General features: G+C 40.2%; 1 protein-coding gene across 24 annotated transcripts in view; it reads right to left on the bottom strand.

Annotated features, from left to right (window-relative positions):
• FOXN3 (forkhead box N3) overlaps window positions 1–25,949 on the bottom strand; it is a 215,704-nt gene that overhangs the window by 7,524 nt on the left and 182,231 nt on the right. For 11 of the 24 annotated variants that reach the window (XM_075151305.1, XM_075151314.1, XM_075151316.1 and 8 more), the window contains 2 exons: window positions 23,117–23,182; window positions 11,735–11,843 (listed from right to left, as the gene is read on the bottom strand). In XM_075151305.1, coding sequence (XP_075007406.1) covers window positions 11,735–11,843; window positions 23,117–23,182 — 175 coding nt within the window. Of the gene's footprint in view, window positions 1–3,752; window positions 3,881–4,140; window positions 4,260–11,734; window positions 11,844–23,116; window positions 23,183–25,949 lie in introns of those variants that run through there. The other 13 variants (XM_075151315.1, XM_075151319.1, XM_075151324.1 and 10 more) reach the window with 4 other exon arrangements.

The raw sequence follows: 25,949 nt of genomic DNA, 5'->3' as shown, positions 1-25,949 counted from the left end.
AATATGACTATCAAAGTAATGTCTGTGCAGGCCAGTTTCAAAGCCTGACTCGAATTGCTTGTGGATTGGACTCCACACATAAAACAAACCAAAAGACATAACAACACAAGAGGCAGGAGCAAGTAGGGGATGGTCACAAACAAGTGATGTCTGAACAGTCCTGATGTACGTTTCAACTAACAGTTTACACTTAAAAAAAAATTAAGAAGAAAAAATCCCCATTATTTTACTGACTGGATATTAAAGAAGCTCTCATGAGTTGCCCTAAATATCCTCTCCCCTTTTACATATAAAATGACACTATCAAAAATGTGGGGAAGAGACACTAGCTTTCTGAAGCACTACTTTGCCTCCTCTCAAAGACTCTTTTCCAGCTAGGACTCTTTCCGACAGAGAGAGCAACTAAATATAGCACACAGGTAGTAGTCCAGTCACATTTCTGTTTGTAATCAGTTTATGAATAATCTTAAAAGCAATATAATCTTAAGCCACTAGCTGCCAACAAGTATTAAAACATGTTTAAAAACAAACACTAGAAAAAAAAAAATCTGGTTTTGCTCTACAAGTTGTCATTTTCCCCTTTGGTTTTATGGCACTCGCTGCTGTGGGAACTTCTTGCAACATGATATATTTAAAAACTAACAGTGTCCTCTTCTGCACTGGAAAATATTAGAGCATTGCCACTGACTTTGCAATACAATACTTGCAAGTCTGTTAAAGAAAGGACTGATCCCGTGCAACGCTTAATTCCTGCTGAAAAAAGGAGAGGAGGATGCTCATCATTGAGTAAAGGCATCATCATTGCCACTCGCCAGTTCACCAGCATTGAACCCCTCCATCAGTTAAAAAAAACCAAAACGAGCAAGACTGTTTAAACTTTCACATGATAAACTGCTTTAAAATCTAGTCTTGCCATCTTCACGCTAGCACTACAGTGCTTTTGTACACTCATGACAGTGTTGGATTAAAACCTTTTCTTAAATGCACGCACTGAACATAGATATTTCTTAATAGGAACGGCACAGTGGCATGTCCAGAGTATTACTGCTCTTCTACTTTAAAAATGGGCAAGTGCTTTAGGTTTCAGGGAATGGACGTCATTTCTTTACAGAAGAAACAGCAAGGTATTATCCATTTCTGAAAGGTAAGGCTGAAAGGTGGAAAATATAGGAGTGGTATATAATTCCACAGTTCCTATTCATCTCAATGCTCTTGTCTGTAGAGCTTGCTGAAATAAGAACCAGTGACAGGCAAGGCTAGAAGGTAGCAAATTAATCAGTCATTCCAAATGTTCTTATTTACAGTATTTTCAAAGAAATATATATAATAGAAGGCCCAGTTATTAGCAAAGAAAGCCTCTTGCCAACCTCTTTTACTCAACAAAATTATTTTCCCTTAGATTTTTGAGTAGCTTTATGATCCATAAATTATATACAGAATCCAGAAGGAATACACAAAGGTCCTTCAATTATTAATAACTAAATGCAATGTCATTCATGATTGTGCAGCAAGCCAGCTGCATTTATTCTGTGATGGTTTGCCACTGCAGGGGTTGTCATTAGAGGATGCCAAATGCTTAAAAGAAGAAATCATCCATACTAAACTAGTTGTAAGGTGAATTTATAACCAACTCCTTAAGATCAGTCATTACGAGGAAGCATGTGATGCATTTTAAGTGACAGATTCTTCATTTTTAGGGTAAATTTACATGTAAAGATGTTAAAAATTATCATAAATTAGCATAAAATTAAAGTTACTTGATTTTACTAGGCTGCTAATAGTCAGAGCAATGTGGCTCAATAAAAATCACATGCTACTAAATTCCCATTAAAAAATAGCAATAAATTCTTGCTCCAAGGAAACAAACACAGAATAGGTGAGAACTCAAATGGCATTCCTACTGACTAGGTTATTAGTGAACAAGGCTTCTAACAGATGGGATTTAAATCAAGATGCCCATTTTCATGTTATTAGATCCACTCCTATTTGTTAGTTTGTATTAAGAGACTATCAATAAAAGGAAAGCTACAGTTCCATGGAGCAGAGCAACCACATGCCAAAAAGACATCCCTGATTTGTGCCGCTCTTGAGTCTCTAGTGTTTGCTTTTACAAAAAGGGGCTATAATTTGGATTCAAAAGCTCTGCCCATGGGACTTACTCCAGATCCCAACCCTTTCAAAAAAACATAAAAATGGAAGTAAAGGCCCGGGGATTACAGAAGCAATGTCCTGGGGGAAGGTGCACTACTATGGGGCTAGCAACCCACAGGGAATGACTGCGAATAGGGATGATGACAAAGAAAAACAGAAGATCACAGAAAAGTGAAAAAAAGAAATCACTTAAAAAAAGTGGGAGGAAAGGAAATACCAATACACTTCAGAAGAAAGGCATCTATGGTGGAACTGGTCAGGAAATGGATAGCATTTGCATCTCAGAAAAATCTTTGGTTTTCACTTACATTTTGAAAGATTTCCAACCAGTTCTGCTTGGGGAAGTAAAAAAGGAAGAGAAAGCAGGTCAAGGAGAGAATTAGCAAAGGATATCCGCAGAAATGAAAATGAGTTATACAGGCAGAGTGTTTTAGGATATTCACAAGATCAGAAGTCATGTACCCTGAAAATAAATTAATCTGATTTGTATCTTGATACGCAATAGCTCAAACATAAGATATGAAGAATTACTTAAAATTGATATTAGTAGATTAGCAAGATTGCATAAACTAGTATCTAAACCATTCATATTCCGCACGTGCTTCTGAGATGTTCTAAAGCTTTGTATTGCTCTTATACAGTCACATACTCACTAAGAAATGAATTTGTGATCTACTTAGTTCAATCTAGATCATCAGTGGACAGAACTCCCCTGGGTTTCAGGGGATAGATTTTGGTCAACTGAATCTATTTTTGCTCACAGTTCTGATTGTAACTCTAACTTTGTTACTGAAGCAATAATAGATTTTTAAAACAAGCACTTGCTCCGATGTTTGGATTATTTTTAAGTTACAGAGGGGAAGAAAAGGTATTTAGGAATTCTGTGTTTACTATAACAGTGAGGGGAAATTTATTTCAAGTAATACCTTATTTTTTCCCCATTTTTTTGTTCAGAACTTTATTTCAAAATTTCCAGAAACTGATGTATTTTCAAATGTTTTAAAGCAGTGACTTGCCCTTTCACGAAAGTCCCCAGGACAGTCTCTAGAGCTTTTCATCCTACTGACATGGACTATTTTATTTGCTTGAGGGATCTTAACCATAGTTATACAGATGAAAGTACCATGCACAGCTTCTTCTTAAAATACTTCAATTTGGCTGTTGCACAATGACACAACCCTCAAGCACTGCAGAGGTAAGTTTGGACTTTTGAAAGCCCAACTCCATTCCCATTGTTAATGGATAGGAGTTCTGCTACTAATGTCATCAGGAGCCAGATGGGACTCACAGCAGCTGGATCTCAAGTCAGTAAGGAAATAATGTCGTTTGCACAGTGTTAGTGGCTCTGCCTTTCAAAGGGGTCTTCCTCAGGATGAGACGAAAGTAAGTCTCAGTCTTTTTACCAAGGGCAGATGTATCTTCCTTAAATTTCTCTACTAGCTTTAAAAAAAGATAGGTTATCACATTCTGTTTGCAAAATTGCAAAAAGTTTTGCTGAAAAATACTTACTGTATTCCACACCAGAGACAGGTATATTCCTTTGATGAACAAAGCAAACCTATGTGGAGTTTAAATATCACCTTATCTATCTCTGATCCTTCTGGATGACAGATACTGTATATGCATATGTGACAGTTTTGGTATGTAATTGGAAACACCCAGTTAAAAGATACGAAGAAAGCAGTACAGGTAAGTGGGGTTTGTGGATTTTTGACAGGTTCCAGGTTTGCTAAAAAAAAAAAAATAACACTCTTTTTTACTGTATAGGTAACATAATTTCAAAGAGAAATTCAGGTCAGAACTTTTAGCTACAGGTAGTTGAACTGTTCCTTAAAGCCACTACATACCAGCAGGCAGGAGGACGAGCAAGCATATGAAAAGTAAGCGGTGCTCACTTGCTCTATGATGAGATTCTATCAGGGCTTATTGAGTTAAAAGTCAACAACAAGAAGTTGGTTACACTATTGATAGAAGCTCTTACAAAGGTACCTCACAGCATAATTGTATGCAAAGGACCACAGTAAATGCGAGTCATGAACCGCCAGCAGAAAGAGCACTTTGTCAGTATCAACAGCAGATCTGTAGTGAAGACAAATGCAGCCCTTTGCCTTTTGCAAAAAAAGAATAATAAAGTCAGACAGTATTTTTGTCCTTTAGTTACTGAAGAATTCCTTTAGCTCCAAAGGATAACTCATCCTGCCTGTTACAGGTGAGAAGGGAAATGCAATGCAACAAGGATGATTTGGGGTTTGTTAAGCTGATCATGCCAGTTATAAGCAAGAATTAAGAATACACAATTAAGAATTTATAAAAGGAAGTACCTACCAGTTCCTTTACCTAAGCAAAAATAATCATTCACAGATAATGTAAGTATGTAATTTTACTTAAGCTTTGGCATCTATGCTGCACATGTTACTTATGCTTGGTTTATTTAATCACTGCTTGAATGGCTGCTTCAAGGGAGAAAAAAATAAGCAAAAATAAAGCCAGCATGAGAAATAAAGTCACCATAATGAAAGCTAGGCCTGAGGAATAATCTAGTAATTGCCCTATAAATTTAAAGTGAAAATAATCATAAATAACAATCTTCCATCTTCGAATAAAGTTAGGCACAAAACTTATTCTTGTCACACCCCAATGATCAGGAGCTGCACAAGGAACTGTGGCATTAATAGCAGAAGAACAACAGGTATTTTAAAATCTACTCATTATGAAGTAGGTAAGGTTTGTTAGTGTCACATTTTGGAGTGTTTTGTTGGTTTTGGGGGGGGTGTTTGGGTTTTTTTGTTTGTTTTTTGTTTTTCCCGTTTTTTTTTTCCCCCCCCAAAATAAAGGAAGAGCAGAAGCTCTGCCAGTGCGGATGCACTTGCTTTCCCTAGGAAGAGGGAATATTTTGTCTTGGAAACTTGAATGGAAAATTTTTTTACCTAGGGAAATTCCCTGGGAAACTTGTGTTTGCAATTTACAGATAATTGTGAAATTCCTTGAGAAGCTACAAATGTTTGGTAAGAAAGGAGAATTGAAAAAAAAGGGAAAAAACCCAAGTAATTTCCCATTAATTTTTATTTTTAACCTGCAATAATTTAAAAAAACAAAGTATTTCTAACAAACACTACCAAAAGTAATTTAGCCTATTATCTAGGCGTAAGTGGCATATAAAGAAGTTTTGCCTAAGTTTTTAACTAGCCTTAAACAATAGCTTGGATTCACTCTGGGGAAATGTGAGCTAAAAAGCACAGTTAAGCAATGGAGTCTACGCTGTCCTCCATCCTGACATTTCTGACACATCGACAAACAAAGAGAATGGCAAATCCAGCCAAAGCATCTTCACTGGGACTGGCTCTGCTTAGCTCTTCCCAAATCCTAAAGGTTTTACCCGCTCCTTAAGGTTTCCCACCAAGGTGGCTGTGAACTCTTTATCCCTCTTACTCACCTCCATCTCACGCGCATTTGCTGGCTAGTGTTATGGGATGGGGTTTTCATTCGGCCTTCCCACCAGAACAGACCACTCAACAGGCCGTTAAGCCCCGTGGGCCAGCACTAGCAGCACCTTAATCCGGCCAAAAAAATGGGGAAGCATGGCCTACACAGTAGAAAAGCACTGAAGACCAGAGCTTCATAAACCCTGGATTACCTGGAGCCCATGTGAATGCTGTTCAGCAGCCTCTGTAGCAGTGAACATTTGGGGCAGAGGAAAAGAAAAAAAGGCCTAATACATAAAAATTACCAAGGATATTCTGTAAAACACCTTTTGCAGAATAACCTGAACCAAATTACAAGGCCTATGCCACACAGCTGGTGAGATTCTCTGGAGTGAAACTCCATCAACCTCACCTCAGTGGATTTGCCCACGTCAGGCAGATGAAGGCTTAGGCTCAGTAGGTCTACTGCACTGCGGCAGGACGTGGACATAGACAGAAACCACTCATGCACTATAGATAACCAAAGAAAATGACAAATGTCATGGTGGAGGCTGTCTGCTGAATGTACTGAAATGACAGTTCAAACAGCTCTAATATTATATCAGCTTCCAAGCTTGTGCTCTTCCAAAGGGTTGGTGTAACTGGTAACACCTTACTCATGTGGAAGGGGATTATGTATGATAGAGCTTCTTGCACCTTTCCAAGATGCATGTTGGCAGAGGCATTGGCCACTTTGATAGAGACTATGCCTACAAAAGTGGACACAGAAGCCCTCCTAAACATTTAAAAGGTATTTTCCAATGGATGTACATAGTAAGAGCAAGAGCTCACCTTCAAAGCACAAGCAACTCCTTGCTGCATGTAAGGCATTACTGGCTTTGCTTGCTTTCATTTAATACCTTTGTAAGTCAGTATTTTCTTTTCTACATATCCACACTATCACTGCATTTGCTTTTAGGTTCTCTCAGGGAACTATATGGGGATATAGTCTGCCAAAAATATATATGATGGATCTCATGTTAGAGACATGCTACACGCCGTGCAGCTTTGAAGCATTGTTTTCCCCTGCTGTCTTCGGGTGGGTCTTAGACTTGTCAGCCACAACATGGAAAATATGGATGGTAAACAAGCTAAAAGTGGTGTGAATAAAGTAAATAAAAAGCTACTGTCAAAACACATCCAATTATGCTCTGCTGTGGAGACTTAACACCAGAGGATGATTTTCAAAATAAAAATAGTGTGGGATGCCTTTTCCATTTGTAGATTCGTTTGGAACGGAAGGCCTATTTGTGCAATTTAAGCCAAATGCACTACAACATAATGATGCTCTCCTCAATTGCTATTCTTTATTCATGGAAACTGGTGGATTTGTCATGTTTGTTAAATACTTTTCAGTAGGGTTTTTAAATCCAAACTACTTAATTCAATCGTACTTTATTTATAGTAAAAAATAAAGTAATTACATGTAATTAATGGGAACAGCAACACATCAATACCTTGTGCAGGAGCAAAATATGCTAATATGTTCAGTCACACTGTTGAAAAAGAATAGCACAGTAAACTTCCCAATTGATGGGAGCTAACACATCAGAAATCACAGATTTCAGCATCTTAGTCCAATGCTATGGTTTTGGCCTCCTTTCTGAATAACAGATTAGTCAAAATACTCCACCTAATCACAACTGCAAATGTAACCCAAGACCAAACTTTTTGTTACTCTGTTTTGACACTAATGGCAGTCTGCACAACAGGACAACATACTGCAAGTTATTCACATGCAGTTTGGGGGACAACAAAACCAAAGACCACTAAGATATTGAGGAAATAAACAGCTCAGATAGCAAGGAAGTGCCAACAGAAGACCAGCACCTTACAGAAGAACCTGTAACTCCTACATATGGTAACTAAAGAAAACCAGTTAAGAGATTTAATTTATTATGCAAGGATCCACTACCAAGAAAATACTAGAGGTCCCCTATATGAATGATGAAACCCACCTTTTTTAGGTGGTTTTAGGCCTTTCACTTAGAGCACCAAAGGAACTCTTCCCAAAAAAACTATACATTTGAGCAAAAACTTCTTGGAAAGAAGCTGTCTGGCTTCTCAGTATATAGGCAGAGGCACATAATTTCTGCAGATAACTGTAACAGGAGAGACTGCACCACCTCCCGTGGCTGTCTAGCAGACCTCCCTCCCGGTGAAAGCTGGAAGGGGAAATAAACCTTCTTGCACCTGAACATGTCTAAAAACACCCCCTGCCAGCCTGACTGGAGCATCTCCCTCAATGCAGGAATGACAGCTCCCTGTGAGCAGTACTCCTGCTCTTAACTGCAACAGAAGAAGGCTGCACAGATGCTGTAGTAAAATCCCCCTGCTGCACATGATAAGCAGAAGTTATGAGATTCCATGAAAGCTCGACATGACAGGTCCTATTTAGCCCTGTGTTTCAGAAGGAGAGGGGTAAGCACCAAGAAACAGGGTGTCATTTTTATAGTAACTGATAACAGAAGTATCCAGTTTTAAGACGACCAGATGATGTTCTAAGAGGCATCATGCATTCAGACTGACTTTCTTCCTAAAGAAATTCTGAATCTTAATATCCCTGAGAGAAACAAGACAAAACTGCCTGCTGAACTTGCTCTATTGCAGAGAGTCCCCTAATTTCTCAAAAAGCTTTCAAAGCCTCTTCACCCCGCCCCCCTGCCCCTTTCAAGAATTAGAAGAGGGGGTATTGCAGGAGCCCTTAAATATGAGCAGACATCATGCAGACCAGGAATATATTCATAGCAAGCTATTTCTAATACTGCCTAAGGCTGGAGAAGAGAACAAGAAGAATTAGAAATGTATGCATTAACTAATTATAAATGCTCTTCTCTGAGACAGAGCAAAAAGAACATAAGCAAGGGAGGGATAAAATCCCTGATTTCCCAAATCTACATTAACAGGTGGCTAGTAAAGATCCTGTTCTACCCGCTGGGAAAAAACATGAGAAGTCCTCAGAAAATGCATGAAATTTAACTATATACAGCCTTACAGTATAGCAATTTGCGGATGTCTACAGAGAGGGAAGTTTTCAAGTAGCCGGGAAGAAAAAACAATTGTATCTCCTCGAGTCAACCCTGATTATGAAACAGGGTCTAAGCAGGAAATGCAGATAAACCAGGACTAACAGGACGACGAGTGTGGGAACAGTGACTTTCCATTTGTGGACACTGAAATTGTAAGGGACCAGCTGTATCAGCTGAATGTTCACAAGTCCATGGGGCCTGATGGGATTCATCCAAGTTCTGAAGGAGCTAGAGGATGTTATGGCAGCACCTCTCTCGATCATCTACCAAAGGTCTTGGGAGTCCGGGGAGGTCCCTGCTGACTGGAAGCTAGCCAATGTTATTCCAATCTACAAAAAGAGCGTGAGGGAAGACCCAGGGAACTACAGACCTGTTAATCCAGTTTTCCAGGAACCTCAGTTTCTGGAAAAATTATGGAGAAGATCATACTGGGTACTACTGAATAGCATTTAAAGAATAATGCAACCATCAGGCACAGTCAACATGGGTTCACAAAAGGAAAGTCCCGTTTAACTACTCTGATATCCTTCTATGACGAGGTCACCCACTCAGTGGATGAAGGGAAGACGGTGGATGCAGTTTTTCTGGATTTTAGTAAGGCTTTTGATTCTGTCCCTCACAGCATCCATCTGGACGAGTTGTCCAACTGTGGGATGAGTGGGTTTATGGTGCGCTGGGTGAAGAACTGGCTGAAGGGCAGAGCTCAAAGGATTGTAGTGAATGGGGCTACATCTCGCTGGCGACCGGTCACCAGTGGTGTTCCTCAGGGTTCAATTTCAGGGCCAGTTCTGTTCAATATATTTATCAATGATCTGGATGCAGGAGTTGAATGCACCATTAGCAAGTTTGCTGATGATACCAAACCGGGAGGTGCTGTTGACTCTCTTGAAGGACAGGACGCCTTGCAGAGGGATCTAGATCGATTGGAGCATTAGGCTATGATTAATGAGATGAAGTTTAACAAGCCAAAATGCTGGATCCTGCACCTAGGACGGAGCAATGCCAGCCACAGGTATAAATTGGGAGAGGAGTGCCTGGAGAGCAGCCCTTCGGAAAGGGATCTGGCTGACAGCAGGCTCAATAGGAGTCAGCAGTGTGCCCGGGCAGCCAAGAGGGCAAACCGCATCCTGGGGGGCATCAAACACAGCATAACCAGCCCGTCAAAAGAGGTGATTACCCCGCTGTATTCAGCGTTGATGCGCCCTCACCTTGAATACTGTGTGCAGCTCTGGGCCCCACAATTTAAGAAGGATGTGAAGGTCCTTGAATACAGCCAGAGGAGGACAACAAAGCTGGTGAAAGGGCTGGAAGGAATGTCCTCTGAGGAGCAGCTAAGGACTTTGGGTTTGTCTGGTTTGGAGAGAAGGAGGCTGAGGGGCAACCTCATTGCTCTCTCCAGCTTCCTGAGGAGAAGAAGTGGAGAGGGAGGTGCTGATCTCTTCTCCCTGGGATCCAGTGATAGGATGCATGGGAATGGTTCAAAGCTGCACCAGGGGAGGTTTAGACCGGATATTAGGAAGCATTTCTTTACAGAGAGGGTGGTCAAACCCTGGAACAGGCTTCCTAGAGACATGGTCGATGCCCCAAGCCTGTCAGTGTTTAAAAGGCATTTGGACAAGGCCCTTAACAACACGCTTTAACTTTTGGTCAGCCCTGAATTGGTCAGGCAGTTGGACTAGATGATCATTGTAGGTCCCTTCCAACTGAAATAGTCTATTCTATTCTAACTCAAGAGAGGATATTCAGACCACTATGTCCTCCATTTAGCTTGGACACCTCATAAAAATTATATATAATTAATGATCCAGTAGTCCCACAGCTCTGAAATCCCCTCTGGAGCAGAATAGAAGTCCTGGCTAAAGCCAGCGGCAAAGCTGCTGAAGACGGTTGACCTCCACTGCTAGCAAGGCCAGCCTGTGGTAAAGCGAGATGGAGAGGAACTCTACATATTTCTGGATGATGACCCTCAGGGTTGCATACCTTCAGTTTAGCAAATGTGAAAAACAGCTGAAACAGTTGCCCATCAAAAAATATGAATTTTATTCCAATTAGTGTCTTCCCCTCTATGCATTTTAAGCATCAAGAGTACATGAATGTCGTAGGTTCTCCCTCTCTCTGCATTTATTGGATGCAAATACTGCATCCAAAGGGCTAGACTCTGATTCTGAAAAGGGATTAAAAAAAAAAGAGCAAATGGGAAAAAAATCCCAAGTAAAACGGAATAAGCAGCTATCAAGATACTTTATTTCACGGCCTTGCAGCCATTTACTGAGATCAGAGGGTGTAATTCGAACAGCCCAGCAAAGCAGGGTCAGCGCTAATTATGAAACCCCACCCAGAATACCCAACTGCCTGAGCTGAAATAGCTTTTGCAGATACTGAGAGTTCTGAAAGAGAAGGACACTGGCAACGTACTTGACCAAATTAATCTCTGTTGTGACTAACTGAAAATGGAGGCAAATTGTTCTTCCACTAATAAACCATCATTGTTTTAATTAAAGCAAACCACTGAACCACAGTTCTTATTGCCATCACTAGATGTCTCTTACTGCCCTGCTTTCTGAAAAGTTGAGTATCTTCAAACAACATTTTACCCTTGAATGTTTCCGTATAACCTTGAAATAGAAACTGCAGTGAAAGAAACTGCCTCACAAAGACTTAAGTTAGTAACAAAATGACAACTATATGTTTAGATATCTTTCAGAATTTGCTTTAATATTATTGATATTCTTCTAACTGGTATTTAATCCAGGAAAAGATCTTTAGGAAAAGGGAGGGAGGGAGGAGCAGGAAAAAGCATTTGTACTTAGAAAAACAGGTCACTGTTGTAGGTTCTCACCATAAAGTGCCTGCAATTTGCTAGTGAAAATAAAACTGCTTTTTACAAACCAGCGTGCAACAGACAGATACGCCATGACTATCTTGCGAAGTATGATAACCCAAGAATTGTGGGTGGCAGAGTTTTATTTCCTTTAGAACCTCAGAAGTATTAGCAAGCAGCAAAGTATCTGCTGACCAGAGCTTATGTATACTTTTACATTCTCTGCAAAATACTGATTTATTTTATAAGATCCCACAATGAGCCACTCTTACCTTACTGCAACAGCCATGCTTCCTATAGGGTTGATTGGCAATGGCCTGGCTCCAGGAAATATTCCTCTACTCAGAACTCGAGCTCCATTTTGTATCACTCCCGGAGGAACTAAAAAAGAAAACCAAACCAAAAAAAGAACATTTTTTCTTTTAAAGGAAAAGTTAGAAAAATGTAGGAGAAAAAGGTGGAACTTAAGCTTTTCAATGAATTGAGAAAACATTAGAGAGGCTCGTGTAGTACACTGCTTACCTTGAACACCTCAGCCTCAATTCTTGTGAATGCCATGCTATTTCCCATGCTATTTTCATGGCAAAAAATCTAACAGGAACATGTTAGATTTCACATGTTTCACATGGCTTGTGGAAGCCACTGCCTGACCCAGTTGCTGCAGATCATTCCTTGTACAACCGAATCACTTTTGGTTTGTAATTGCTGTTCTGCTGAGAATGCATGTGCTTAGAGTCAAAACCAGCTATGAGCATAGATGTGACTATTTTGTCTACAGTAAGGAACAACGACCCTTTACAGATAAATAGAATATAAGCACTTCACTGCAAGAACATAGGTCATAGCTTTTTATCATGCCAGCTTACTTTCTGAGCAGCAATCTCTTGGCCTCTGTCTCCTGCAAAATAAAATACTAACTACAAATATGGATTTACCAGGAAAACAAAGAGAAGAGGCTAAAAAGGCATTAGCTCCATACCATTAATTAGTCCCTCTCTCTTGCCATCGATGACCTCTGTCTCGAAGCCTGGCAGCAGTTATGTGCCTCCAGCACACAGCCGGGTCACAGTCAGCCTCCCCCATCCAACGCGGCGCGCTGATGCCGCTGACGCCGAACTGCGTAGGTACTGGCCACTACAGATGACAGATTTCACTGGGGCCTTTTAACTTGGCTATATATCGAACACTGCAACTCTGGCCAACAAGATTTTAACTTACAACTGAGTACTTCTTTTCTATCCAGGCACGTTTCTGTGCGCTGCTCAGCCTAGGGCAGCCAACCCTCCAGCTGAAGCAATAGCAGAGGAAGCACTACCAAGGCACCACTAAAGGAAGACCCTGTCCTTAGCAGGTCCTCAGCATTTTCCTCCTCCACTGTGGGTTGCAGGACTACTGAACACAGTCCTTATCCTAGGCACTTACCACGGACTTACGTGTAACACCATTTGTTTGCTCAGCTATTATGTCCTTTCAGATTGGAACAGAACCTCCAACAAGCTCAACCCGAACTTGCTTCTTTAACATCCACAGCTAGCCAGTTCACTCACTTTTTCTTTACTGTAAGTCATCATTTGTACTGTAACTTCCCCTGATGGGGAATATCCAAAACCAGAATGATGATCATTACTCTGGATGTATTATTTTTAAACATACAGATATTATATAAATACATATAAGATAAATGTAAACCATATCACTTTATACACACCTACAGAATTTTAGTTTTAAACAAATTACAGGGAGACTAGAAAAATCATTCAGCCTAAGAATCAACACATACACTTTACATGCCCAACTTCAAATGCTCACACCCAAAAATATTAGTGTATTCTGAGGCAGAGAAATACAGGCTTAGAAGTATGTTATTTCTAAGCTGCTGAGGTACATTTCACCAAGCCAGATCCACACCTCCCTTCCTGCTATCCTGATGCTCACCTTGCTTCATTCCAGACTACACAGATTAGTTCTGGGAAAATAATCTTCTTTCTCCTGCTGGTGAGAGCACATCACCCCCCAAACCAAATCCTGCCACTGCGTTATACCCGCCCTTGCTTTTGAGCACCTCTGAAGAACAGGTCATTTATATTTAGGTGTTTAAGTACAGCCTCAAATGGCTAAAATTACAGAACCTACTTTACAACAACTACGGTCAGCTTTCAATGATCAAAATAATTTAAAAATTGCTTTTTACTATTTATACTTCACTACTTCGTGCACTTTTTCCTCCAGCACTAGACTACGAGAAATCGATCAGACCTGTTTCACTCAGGGAACACTACCAGGCTCTCAATGCTCCCATGTTTGGGTTTGTAGATACTGTAGAGGAATGTTATCTTGTGAAAAACTCCAAAATCTGAACTTATTATATTTGTTTCAACAGCATGACCCTAAGATGGCCAGAATACCAGTGTCATAAAAGAAAAGCAGTCTGCTCAAGGATATGGCTAACCTAAAATGCACAGATAACAGGTAAATTCAAAGCAACAGATAAACCTGCTAAATATCAAAAGATCAATAAAAAGATATCATTTCCAATGGGCATGGTTTTTCAATAGGCTTTCAAGAGGGACAGATTTTGTATTGCACTACACAGTACAGTTTCTCTACATTTACAAAGTCCCATTAAAAGAAATGAACCAGGAGTTTTGACCAAGAAAGATCTGGGAATTTTCTCTTTACTCTGATACAAACCATACAGTTTTATACTGAAATGAAACATTTATGCATACACTCAGAGCCATGTGTCAGTTAGCTCTGTATGTTGCCTAAATATATATACATATAAAACTTCAAAGCAAACACACTGACAGTTCTACTGCAGAGAGAGCAACAGGCTCCTTGATGCCCAAACTCTTCTTTCCATGGTTACCTAATTATCCTGGTCTGTTGGCAGAGTTAGCCAATGCTTATCTTATCCTGTCTCCTCTCTTTCCCTCTCTTTCTGCCTTATTGACAACTCCCATTGCTTCTTTAAGAAATCCTGTTCACTTCCCCATCATTTCTCTAAAAACATTGTCTCATGTCTTTCCTTCTTTACCTTCCCTGAGTTTCCTTTTTTCCTGCACTCCTATATATATAAAATACACTGCCAAGTCTCATAGCTTAGACTTTCTATATACTGACATCCCCACTCGAACCCATCCTCCATCTTCCTTGATCCTTTGCAGGTTTGTAAGTCACGGTGTGCTATTCAGGAACGCTCTTTTTGAAAGCTTCACATTTGAAAACATCCCCACCTCAACACACACACGCTGCACATCTTCCCTTCAGGAATTAAGAACTGCTTTAAAAAAAAAGAGGAAGTAGAAGTTTGCTGCTTCTGAAAATATCCCCAAAGAGACAATTTGGTACCTATTCCTGCCTATGAAATTCACTTCAATTATGTCTGGTCTGTTCAGTGTGCCACCACTCATTGAAAGGCTTCAATAGGACTATTCGTGTCAGAAGAGGCCTTAACTTTTCTCTGCAGTTCACCACAGCTCTGTATATTGAAATCACCACTCAGAATTCAATAACTATTTCAGCTTGCAACAGCAGTGTAATTGCTACTGATTTTTGTTTTTGTTTCCCAAAATTCTCTGAATTACAATGCAGCAATACCACTACATCACTAGCTAAGTTATGCAGACAGACAAAACAGATGCAAGGGATCAACTGAAGAAGGACGCTGGGTGATGCAGTGTATCCTTTCAGTAAAAATCTGGAACTATAATGAAAAAAAAACCCATCACAACTTACTGGTAAATTAGTTTCTGTAGCATTCTAAACCTAAAATGAAAAGCAGGATCAAAATAATTCAATGGTAGAAGTTATTAATTTCTAGTTATCCACACAGCCAATGTACCACTGTAAGACTGATCTCTATTGGTCATGCATCTCTACTTACAGCGTTTAAAGTATCAATACCCATCCTTCCCAAAATGACACTAATTACTTTATTTTTAAAATATCTATGTAGATAAACTGCTAATACATTGTCCCTGGTACCCAGACACTTTCCGTGCCTTTGTGCAGGCTGTATGAAGATGGCTACTTATTATCCAAGGAGTTATTTTCACATGTGGGTACTTTTGAAGGGTTGTGGATTATTTACTGGAAAATACGTGGCGCTTTTATTCCAAAGATACATTTGTGCCTTACAAGCTTTAATTATGTTTCAAAACCATACTTTGAGGTGAGGTATTTATATTTTATATTGAAGATTCAAGGTGTGGACTTAAGATAATTTACTCTAAGCCATATCATCAATCAGTGCCAGTCTGGACTAACACCTTAGAGTCCAGACTCCTCTTTTCTAATGCTTCTTTAACCAACTGTACAGGCAGGTTACATAGTTCCCAATTCCTAGGCAGAAGTGTGAAATGTAATTTACACCTTTTCTGTGCAAGTGCAGAGAGACGTTTATGTCTGAGAAACTCAGCTCAAGAAAACAATGCAAAAAGATCTGTGCATCTCTTTGATAAAGGCTTCCTCTTTCACAAAATGTTCCTAGTGAAATGCAAAGAGTCTGAGAGAACAAAATCATTATTCACCTTTCAGTTTTCATCACTGCTATGTTTTCAAGGAGGCACTGGATCTCATTCTGCTCTCAGGAAGCTTAAACTCAGGAAATACTTCCACTGGAGTAGAGTTAAACTGTGTACAGAGAATCTGCCCCTGTTCTGCGGCATGAACAGGGAAATGATTTTTGGATCTTATGCTGCCCTGGTGGAATTCCACAAGCCGAGTAGGATCTGCCGTCATTTCAAGTCTCCACCTGCTAACTGTGGAGAGAAGCAATGTGTCCAACGTCAAAAATCAAGACTGCATCTCTGAAATTCTCCAAGGGAGAAAATAATCTCTCTGTCTTTTGTAGCAAACTTTCACATTACACTTTAACAGACAATAAAGTGAATGCCATGTAGGAGAACATACCATAATCTGAATCCATCAAAACACTGCGGTCAGATAGTGTTAAAAAGATCCAACAGAAGCCCTCAAAAATGCAGTGGTGTTTTGTAGCCTGTATCAGCCTCTGAAGGTGGAAAATAAGTAGAAGGCCGTATGATCACTCCACAGCCAGTCCAGGACTGTTTTAATTCAGAGTATTGTCTTGTGTGCACATTAGCTGAGTAGAATATCCCAAACTATGGACTTCTTTCATCACACCCCTCGACAGATTACATCCATAATCTCTCACTCGCAAGTGTGCGTGCAGGTAAAGCAAACTTCCCCTGTCCAGTTGAGCTTACAACCTCATCCAAGACCTTCGCAACAATCAAAACCATGTTAGACTGGGTCCTTCCCTGAAGATTTGATTGTCTACCACACAATATAGCAATTTGGCAAAATTGAAATGGAAAAGAAGGAGGAAATACTCGATGGATAGAGCATTCGGACACACTGACAACCCAACAGCTCACTAAGTAAGGAAACCAACTTCTTGGTTAAACGCTGGCACGTGGAAATTAAATGAAGTATCAGCGCTGAGAGTGATTTGTTGTAAATCAAGGAAATTAAAAAGAAAGGGGTAACAAAAGTATGTTCTTTATGTTATCTGGGAAACAAGCATACAGCTCTTTAAACTGTCTAGCTCAAGGTGGGCAACATTTAGACTAGTGAGGAAGACTGAATAGTATTTATCAAAAACAAACTTTAAAAAGTGGAATATCAGAGTATGAAGGTACCCTGTAGGGACAAATTGGTTCTCTGCCTCTTCTGTCATGTGGCACATGCATTTATCTCAGGGCTCTCTTCCCTGGCCTGTCTCTTGTAGCACAGAAGAAATATTATAGACAAGAGATACTGAGTTTCTGCTAATGTCTGTCAGCTTCAGCTTTCTTCTGCCGATGTCTATTCCAGGGCAGTGTTTAGCAGAATACTTTATCTCAGGCTACAAGAACTGAAAATAGGAAATTGCTAATGATGTATAATTGATGGCAACATCAGAAGTTGCCAAAAGCAAATGCTATCTGCCAAATGTGTAACTTTATTCACTTCAAGTCTCTTATCCCAGGCATAAATTTGATGCCATCTGCCTAACTTCTTCTATTTTACTGCTCAAGGACAGTTTTACAGCTCTTAAATTCCATAGTCTGTAGTCCTAACAAACTGCAAATCAAGGATGCATCCAACAAGCCATTTACTCTAAACAAAAATTTGAGCCGGGGGACAGAGAAGTGTATCCTGATAATCCCATCACACTCATACCTTGTCTAAGGGCATTTAATAAAAATAATTCAATCTTCCGAGTTATTTTTTGTGTAAGTAGAAAACCACGGTTAGCGATTCTTAACTTTGGTGATGCTGGAACTGCTCAACAACAAACTAAACCATGCTGTTACATCAAAATATGAGGAGTAGGGAGAAAGAAGTAGAAAGTATTTCATAAAAGTAAATTTTCTTTCCAATTCTATTTCCTCACTTTAATGACTTAATACTGAAACACTGCAGTTAAAAAAAAAAAAATCCTCTTTAATAGAAGTTGAGGATGCCAGTCCCCAAAAAATCCCAGCAACTGGAATGGAAAGTTTCAACCCTATGAAAGTGTCTTTTCCCAATTTTCACTTTGATACAGAATTGTCAGCAAAAATAGCTTTATTAAACATTTTACAGTCAATGATTTATCATTTTCTGATATAAAAAGTTAGGCTGGAAGCTGTCTAATAAGTTATAGTAAGTCCACAAGCGAGTACAAACAGAACATTACAGCTATCAAGTTTCATATACAATAAAAATGTCCCAAGAAAACAGCATGTTCTATTTGATCCTATTGGAGAATTTCTGTCTGTTATTAAGGCAATTTTATATCAATTTTTTGCCTTGATTTCCTGTAAATCTATCTTCCATGTATACAAGACACTTGCATTAGCTTAAAAAGCGAATTTCATTGGGGTACAATTTTAGATGTATAGAGGTACAGCGTTAGTAGATTCTTTAGCAAATTACTTCTCCTCCCACCAAATTTAAAATATATGTATCTATTCCGGGTTTTATATGCTTTGAGACAAAGATTAATAAAGATTTCCAAACCAGAGGGACATTGATCTCACCCTTGGAAAGCCTGCTCTTTAAGAAGCACCCAGCAAAACTCCATGCTCATATCTTCCCAAACATCTTTACCACAGCGCTTCAGTCTCCTGTAAGGAACCACCCACAAAACCAGTGTTGCAAAGTCTCCTGAAGGCCACCACTTCCCAGCTAACCGGGGTGAGTAGTGGTGAGCAGTATTGAAAACAGAAGGTGGATGTTCAGAGCTGAGAGGACTCTCAGTTTCCTGGTTTCTACCCAAACCCAGTTTGCAAGCACTGTTTAGAGCCGTTTGCAGTATTAAACTTCAGCTTGAGCAATGTACTTACACTTGTGTGCAATTCCCAAATTATATCGCAACAGGCAAAGGACTACTCATGGATTCGAACCTATGTATAATATTGCTGAGTCAGGAGCTTCTTGAATTAAATCAAGATTTCCAGTAGAACCACTTTGACTGCAGCATGGTTTCACTAGCAGTAGCAGCAGCAGCAGCAATACACTACATACACTCTCTTCTTACTGGTCTTTCCCTCAGAGCGAATGGTTCCAAGTTCAGAATGACCTCACCATTTAAGAAGGTATTGCTACTTAGAAATGCTTACAGTGACTTGAATCTCAGGAAGTCCAAACACTGCAAAATCACCAAAACCAATCTCCATTTTATTCATGGCAAAACACAATGATTTGGCAAGACTAAATGACATGCCCAGGACAATACACTCTTAAGAGTCAGGAATGCTACACTGGAGTGACAGCTGGTAACATTTACTTTCAAATCACTGGTAAGAACTGAAGTATTGAAAATCTTAACAATTGTACAAAACTAACCCATGGGCTTCATTGAGTTAGTAGCCATGACTTCTGAATTGAGCTTTACCATTTGTTCACCGTCTCCCTTCCCTCTGTCCTCTCTGTGAATTAGATTCCCACCAGGGAAAACAGGCCCAGAAATTTGACGCAACTTGTCCAAGATGGCGCAGCCAGTACCCAGTCCCCTGCAGGTCAAAATACAGTTTTCAATGCAAGTCACGTATTTTGGAATTAATATTCATGTACTGGCTACTAATGAAGTCCAAAGTATTCGTAACTTGTGATAGCTGCTACTGAAGAAAGCAGGTGTGTCAGTTCCTGTTTCTTTTTAAACATAATCAAACCATACAGAACTTGATGAAATACAAGGAATTCCACAAACTGAAGCAAAAAAAGTATTAGAACTATGTTCCTACGTACCCTTTGGTAGCATATCACAGTATCTTTCATGCTTTATTCTTGGTGCCAGCTGGATTGTATGTTTCAGCAGAGTCTTGCACAGAGCTGGCTACTTTGAACTCTGCCTTTAGTTATAATCTAGAAATATTTGGTCTGTGAAAATACTGCAAAGTGTTAATATTTCAGAAATTGATTTCTGATGTCAACACCCCAACTGTAATTGCATTATCTCCAACCTTTTGTGACAATGTGAACAATCAATTTCATGAGTCTATAAAGTAAAACCCCCACAAACACAAAATAATCCTAATAACGGTGTTTTACTCTTTTATTCTGCCATTTTTTTTTGCATGAAAACTAAAGCACAAAGTGATTGGGGTAAATGGTAAGCAATGTTGTGCCAGCTCAGACACCATTTCAAGATTTCATACAAAAGCAAAAGCTGAATTTAAAACTCATGTGCGGTTGTTAGCAGTGTTTCACACATGGGTATGGAATTTTAAATGGTCATTTAAAACCGTAAAGCTAATTAATCAATCTGTAACAAAGCGGGAATAGTTTACTCTGGATTTTCTAATGACACTGAGATGGGATTCCTTTCTGACAGACCAAATTAAAAGAATAAATTTTAATACGACTTTGAATGATGGCTGTAGCTAACTTCCTCCTAAAGATGCTTTTAGCATCCATATTGCCTAGACGAGCACAGATTTTTATCCTGCTGGAAAGGTAGCTTTTAATCCAAGAAGACACCTTCAAAGTCAAAAGCCAACACATGTAACCGTCCACACAAACATGGATCCAGACTCTGTCACAATCTGCTTTAGAGGTATCCACATTTCACAATGATGGTTAAATGTTTGTAGGGACAGGCAAAGGCCTTAATGGAGCAGAGTTTTAAACTTTCTGACTTGTCAAGTTGTTATACCGTGAAATAACACTCAGGTTCTGCCTCCATCTGACCGTCTTTGTTGTGGAAGTAACTGGCACACTCAGAGTCAGACTCTCAGATCAAAAGGGTGTTTTCAGTCAGGTATTAACACCTTTGGCCAAACTGTAAACTATGTCTCTCCTTCGTCAAATCACTTCCAGGCAAGCTTGTCTTCAGAAGATGGGGTATTTTGCAGCCCTGATGGCTTGAGCACATGCTTGACACCATAGTCCGATACGACAAACAGAACTCTAAATCTTCAAGGGATCAAATGGTACCAGCATGCTTACTGCCCCCATCATTCACAGCTTGATTTACAGACCACTGTAGTCACTGACAGAGCAGAGCATGAACTGTGAGCTTCTAGATGATGCTCAGCATTGTGATGAAATTTTTATAGCCCAACTGCCAATTTTAAATGTAATTTTTCATGCAATTGTTTCTTAACATGCAGTAGTAATTGATTTGCTTTAAGTTGCCTAAGATTCTCCTAACATGGTAGATAAGTGAGACCCAACTGCAATTGACAGGACAGGCTGATTTACTTCCTCAGGTATCCATTCACACATACACAAAAATATTTCTCCTCTGTAATTTAGAGGACCTCTGAGGTTACGATAAAAACTTCTGCCCTTTCCTCCTGGCACCAGACAATTCTACCCAATGTTTGGAAGGATTCATGAACTTCTGAGCACACCCTGCATTTCAGTTTAAAGGCACAGAGGAAGGCCTCGTTACTTGCAGACATCAAGGAGGGAGCAATGTGAATGAGGAGCCATCTTTCTGCTTTCATCTCCCTCCCACTTTTGACGTCCTGACACAACAGCCCACTGGGAAGGTGGGGGGAGAGATATGCCAAACTCGTAGAAGGCTAGAATTTCCTTCCTCAGAGCGACCTCTACAAACTAAAATAGCAATAAGCCATGTGCCAACCTGCAAGCTATGATCTGTATGAAACGACAGTGCCCAAGTCTCCAAATCACTTCCACACAAACACCTGCAATGCTGCCAAGCATGTGCACGTGATAGAAATCTGCAGTGTGTTTAGGACATGCTAAGGATCTCCTCCCTTTCTTGTCTGCAATCTATTCCTGCTCTCCAGTTCCTCCAGGAGTTCAGATTATTCTGTGTTTTCCCCATCCTTTTCCATGCACATACCTTTTACCCCTGCACTCTCATTCTACCCCAACTTCTTTGCCCTTTTTCTCTGCCTCACAAATCTGGCTTCTTTAAATTTCTGATCCTTTGAAGATCTCTCATTTTATTCTTCCCACTAAGTCCAACAATAACCTCCTCTCCCCGATAAAATCTTTCCTTTTTCCTACCTACACATAGCTGGGATTGCTCGCCCTTTTACCGCACGCAGTCCCTGAAGGCTTTTTAGGAGAGGAGGACAAGGACCACTCTTCTCTCTTTCTAGGACAGACGGTTTCTTCGTACATTGTGCTCTCCCCCAAGAGATGCTTCTCAAGAGGCATTTCTCTGGCAGGGTCACAAAGCAGGCTGACAATAGCTTTCCTCGGCTGCACAGGAAATGCTGTGATGGTAATTGACTCTCTTCCCCAGGCAGAGTATCAAAGTGCAAATCAAGGCTTCCCCTGGAATTTGGATTTGGTTGCGTGAGCTAGAACAATAGCGGTGATGCTAGACAGGCTCGATAATGGCTTCTATTTTAACTTCTGCCTTTATTTTTTAGAGCTGCCTGTCACTTGGCATTACTACCGTGCTTGCTGACCAGCGATATGTTTGTTTTCTTGTACTCCCTGTTTTTGTGCAGCTGTATTCCCCCCCCAGATTCCTCTAATACCTTCACTGCAAGCTCTGTGGGGCAGGATGATTCCCCCCCTATTTGCACAGCCCAGTACAGTTGGGGCCAAGGCCCCTTCAGTGCTCTGTTACTACACAGCATCAAAACCTCAGGTCTGGTCAAGAACAAGGAAAACAGTATTGGCAGGAAATGAGACCTTTCCTTGCTCCCCGGAACCTGCCCACTGCCTTGCACCAGGCAGAGCAAAAAAGCAAAATGGGCAGGATGTGTGCAAGGAAGGAGTTGAAACAGTGCCCAAGTGAATGGAAGGTATCCAGATGGCTGTGGTAACTCACACGATGGGAGTCAAGACAAAACAAAATGAAAACAAAACCATATGCCATGTACCCTTCGCTCTCTTGCTCTCTTTCTCTCTCTGCCTTTCTCCTGGCTGTTGCCCCAGGTCTTTCTATTAGTACAGATAATAGTATGTTACTCAGTTATGTGTATGTCATGAATAACAATAACCCCTCTTTTACATGAGAGATCATGGATTACCATTATTCATGTAACAAAAAATGTAGTATGAACCACAAAATTATACTCATGTAAGGGTCAAAGAAGTGTAAGGGTCTACAAGGGAAGTTATATTTCTTCATTAAATCCTTCTTTTTATCTAGTACGCTGTATACTTATAAAAGAGAATATTAACTTTACACGTCTATGTTGCTATATGCTATAGAAATATCTACTCACAACCTGCTTGTATCTCAGGGGGAGTATTCAAAAGCATCATGGCAGTGGCAGCATCAATGTCAGGATCTGGAAAAATCAACCAATAAATACATTATTTACAACTGGGCTAATCTTCTTGCCCCCGTTGCTAAACTATAGGTTCAACCAAATCTCTGCAGTGAAAAGTTATGAGAGTTCATTATTCAGAGGGCTCGCTGATCACACATTGAATCTACCCCCAAACTTGCGTCTGATCCCATTGCTACTATTAAGTAGAGTGCAGTGATGAATGTCACCAAACCACACTTGTGTGTGCGTGATACCTTTGCCGTTAGCCTCATGAATTTGCTATTTAATTCTGTGGAGAGTATTTAGATTTCATTACAAAGGATCTGTGAAAGCAGGTGCAACATCACAATTTGGAAGCAACACACAGGGATGAGCTGACAGTAGACTGAGAAAATGTAAGGAACGCCTACACCTGAGCAAGTACAGAAGATGACACTTGGTCATTTCAGTTTGTCGATACGGATTTCAGTGATGTTTGAGAAAGTGTTGGAAACCAAACTGCTACAATTAAGGGGAAAAAAAAAAGAAACTAGCATTTCATTGAAGCACCAACTTATTTGCATCCTCATCCATTGTCACTTTAATATAAGCAAAAATCATCAGCAGGCTGCTGTTATTCTTAAATTGGTTTCTGAATCCATCACAAACAGTCAGTTGACAGATGGTAAGTTATAGAGACAGAACAAAATATGATCCTTTTATAACTATATTCACTTGCTTCACACACAGCAGCTCGGCTGCTATGGAAATGTAGGTAGCTATGACAACAGTAAACAACCCCAGAACGGCCACTGAATAAGCTGAAAAGAACATCTGCCCCAGCAAAGCGTCCCAGCTGCCCTGGGGCGCAACTTGCTAATCGTGCAGTGATGCCGTGTGACAGAGAAAGCCGCCTATGCCATGTCCAAATAAATGAAGTGTGCAATTGAAGCAGACGTAAAAACGCACACCCTGGCCGACTGCTGCCTCTGTGCTGCTAAACTGAATGACTAATGAGTATGCGTTTGTTGTTTGGTTTTTTTTTTTCCCCTTCCCCAGCTTGTCAGTATTTATACTAAATTACAGACAAAAAAATTCAATTTACTGCTAATAGCTTCATGGCACTTTATTTTGGCTATTATGTCAGAAAATTATTTCTCACTGTTGAAAATATACGTATATTGTACCTTTATATATTTCAAATCTATTTCCAGTAGAGTAATGTGATGTGGTATAAAGTCCTGCAATTTATTAACAATACAAATGATGTAGAGAGGATTTCAGTATCTGCTTAAGCAAAATAGAAATTCACTCGACCCATTTAGAAAAAAAAAAGGGATTTTTTTTTAGTTTAAGCATGTACTATTTTTCTGTGAATAGCTGGAAACACACTTCTAATGGCTACTTTGTTATTTAATTGCTGAAATGGTAAACAGAGCAACAGTGTAGCGGGTGTAAAACTAAAGTTGAAGCAGCAGCAGACTGAATTAGTGTAAAAGGCGCCCACATACTAGAAAGCAGGTGCCTGTCTGTCTTCTGGAAGGTCAGCATATACTTTTCCAAAAGTTACCAGCAGACTCCTCAGAAAAGCAGCTTTACCAACTTATGTTCATCTTCAAGTCTGAAGATACATCAAAAGCAATATTCCTGCTGCGAGCATCTATGCTGAAAGTGCCATTTCCAAACTGCTTCGCTCCCCAACACATGCCATGTTGCAGGACTGGGTCCAGACAGCACACAGCCCACACAACACGAGTTTCCCCTCAGTCAAACTGAAGAGAGATAATCTATCAAACATTAAAAACCAAGACAAAAAGCAAAGAAGCCTGAGAAATAAAGCCAAACCAGAATTCTTCCATCTCTTTCATACCATAAAATCAGAAGACTGTTAGAAGTTGAATTTACTGTGTCATAATTGATACAGCCAACTTGAGCATTTGTTTATCAGCTGTTCCTAAATTTTGTTTTCTTGTTTTACTTTAAATAAGATCCCACCACTGGGCAACATTGTAGCATAATGTTAATTTTGCTGTTGAAAGAATAAAAGGACACAACCAGAAAAAAACACATTTCCTGCTGACTTCGGGTTTTGTCTGTGTAACAAACTCTGCTTTGAGATAAAATTGATGCAACCAGCTTATCTTAAAAGGTGCATTTTTAGCCCTTGGACCACTAATGGCACCGCCATGTTTCTGTAATGACTTCATGACACTAACACGAGCTGTTTACAACACACGACTGCATCCAGGGCAGCTATTTTTGGAAGGACAACCACGATTCAAGCACATCCACACCTGCTATGGTGTCTAGCTCTGTTTCTATCGGTACATTTTTGAAGAAACCAAACAGCTATTCCATAACGCCTTGGCAGAGGTAAGAGAGCCTGGAGACACGCACCCAGGGTGGTGTCAGTAGGATCCAGGACAAGGTGCTTTGGGTTGTCCTTCTGCAGAGAGGAAAAAAAAAAGGAGGAACTGGCTGCACAAGGAAGTCAAGGGCTGAGGGCCAGCAGTCAGAGACCACGCAAAGAGGTGCAGAAGCAACGTCCGAGGGCAGATTGAAAGGCCAGTTCATTCTTGCACAGCGTTTACGCTCGCAATTTGGAAGTGTTCTCGTGAGAAGGACGTCAAGAAGAAGAGCCAAGAAGTAGTCATGAGGAGCAGCACTGAAGGCAGGCGAATGAAGGGCGCCTTTCCTTGGACTGGCATCTCCTGCTTTGACTCCTGGTACCCACCAGTGCCCCCACGCTGACGGACCCTTCCTCAGAGTTGGTGTCTTCGTGAAGTCTCTCCCATGCGGATACTCT

This window comes from Calonectris borealis, chromosome 5 (assembly GCF_964195595.1).
Source record: "Calonectris borealis chromosome 5, bCalBor7.hap1.2, whole genome shotgun sequence".
In the NCBI taxonomy this organism is placed as follows: Eukaryota; Metazoa; Chordata; class Aves; order Procellariiformes; family Procellariidae; genus Calonectris; species Calonectris borealis.
The sequence above is the reverse complement of the archived record's forward strand: the minus strand, read 5'-3'. Positions and strand labels throughout refer to the sequence as shown.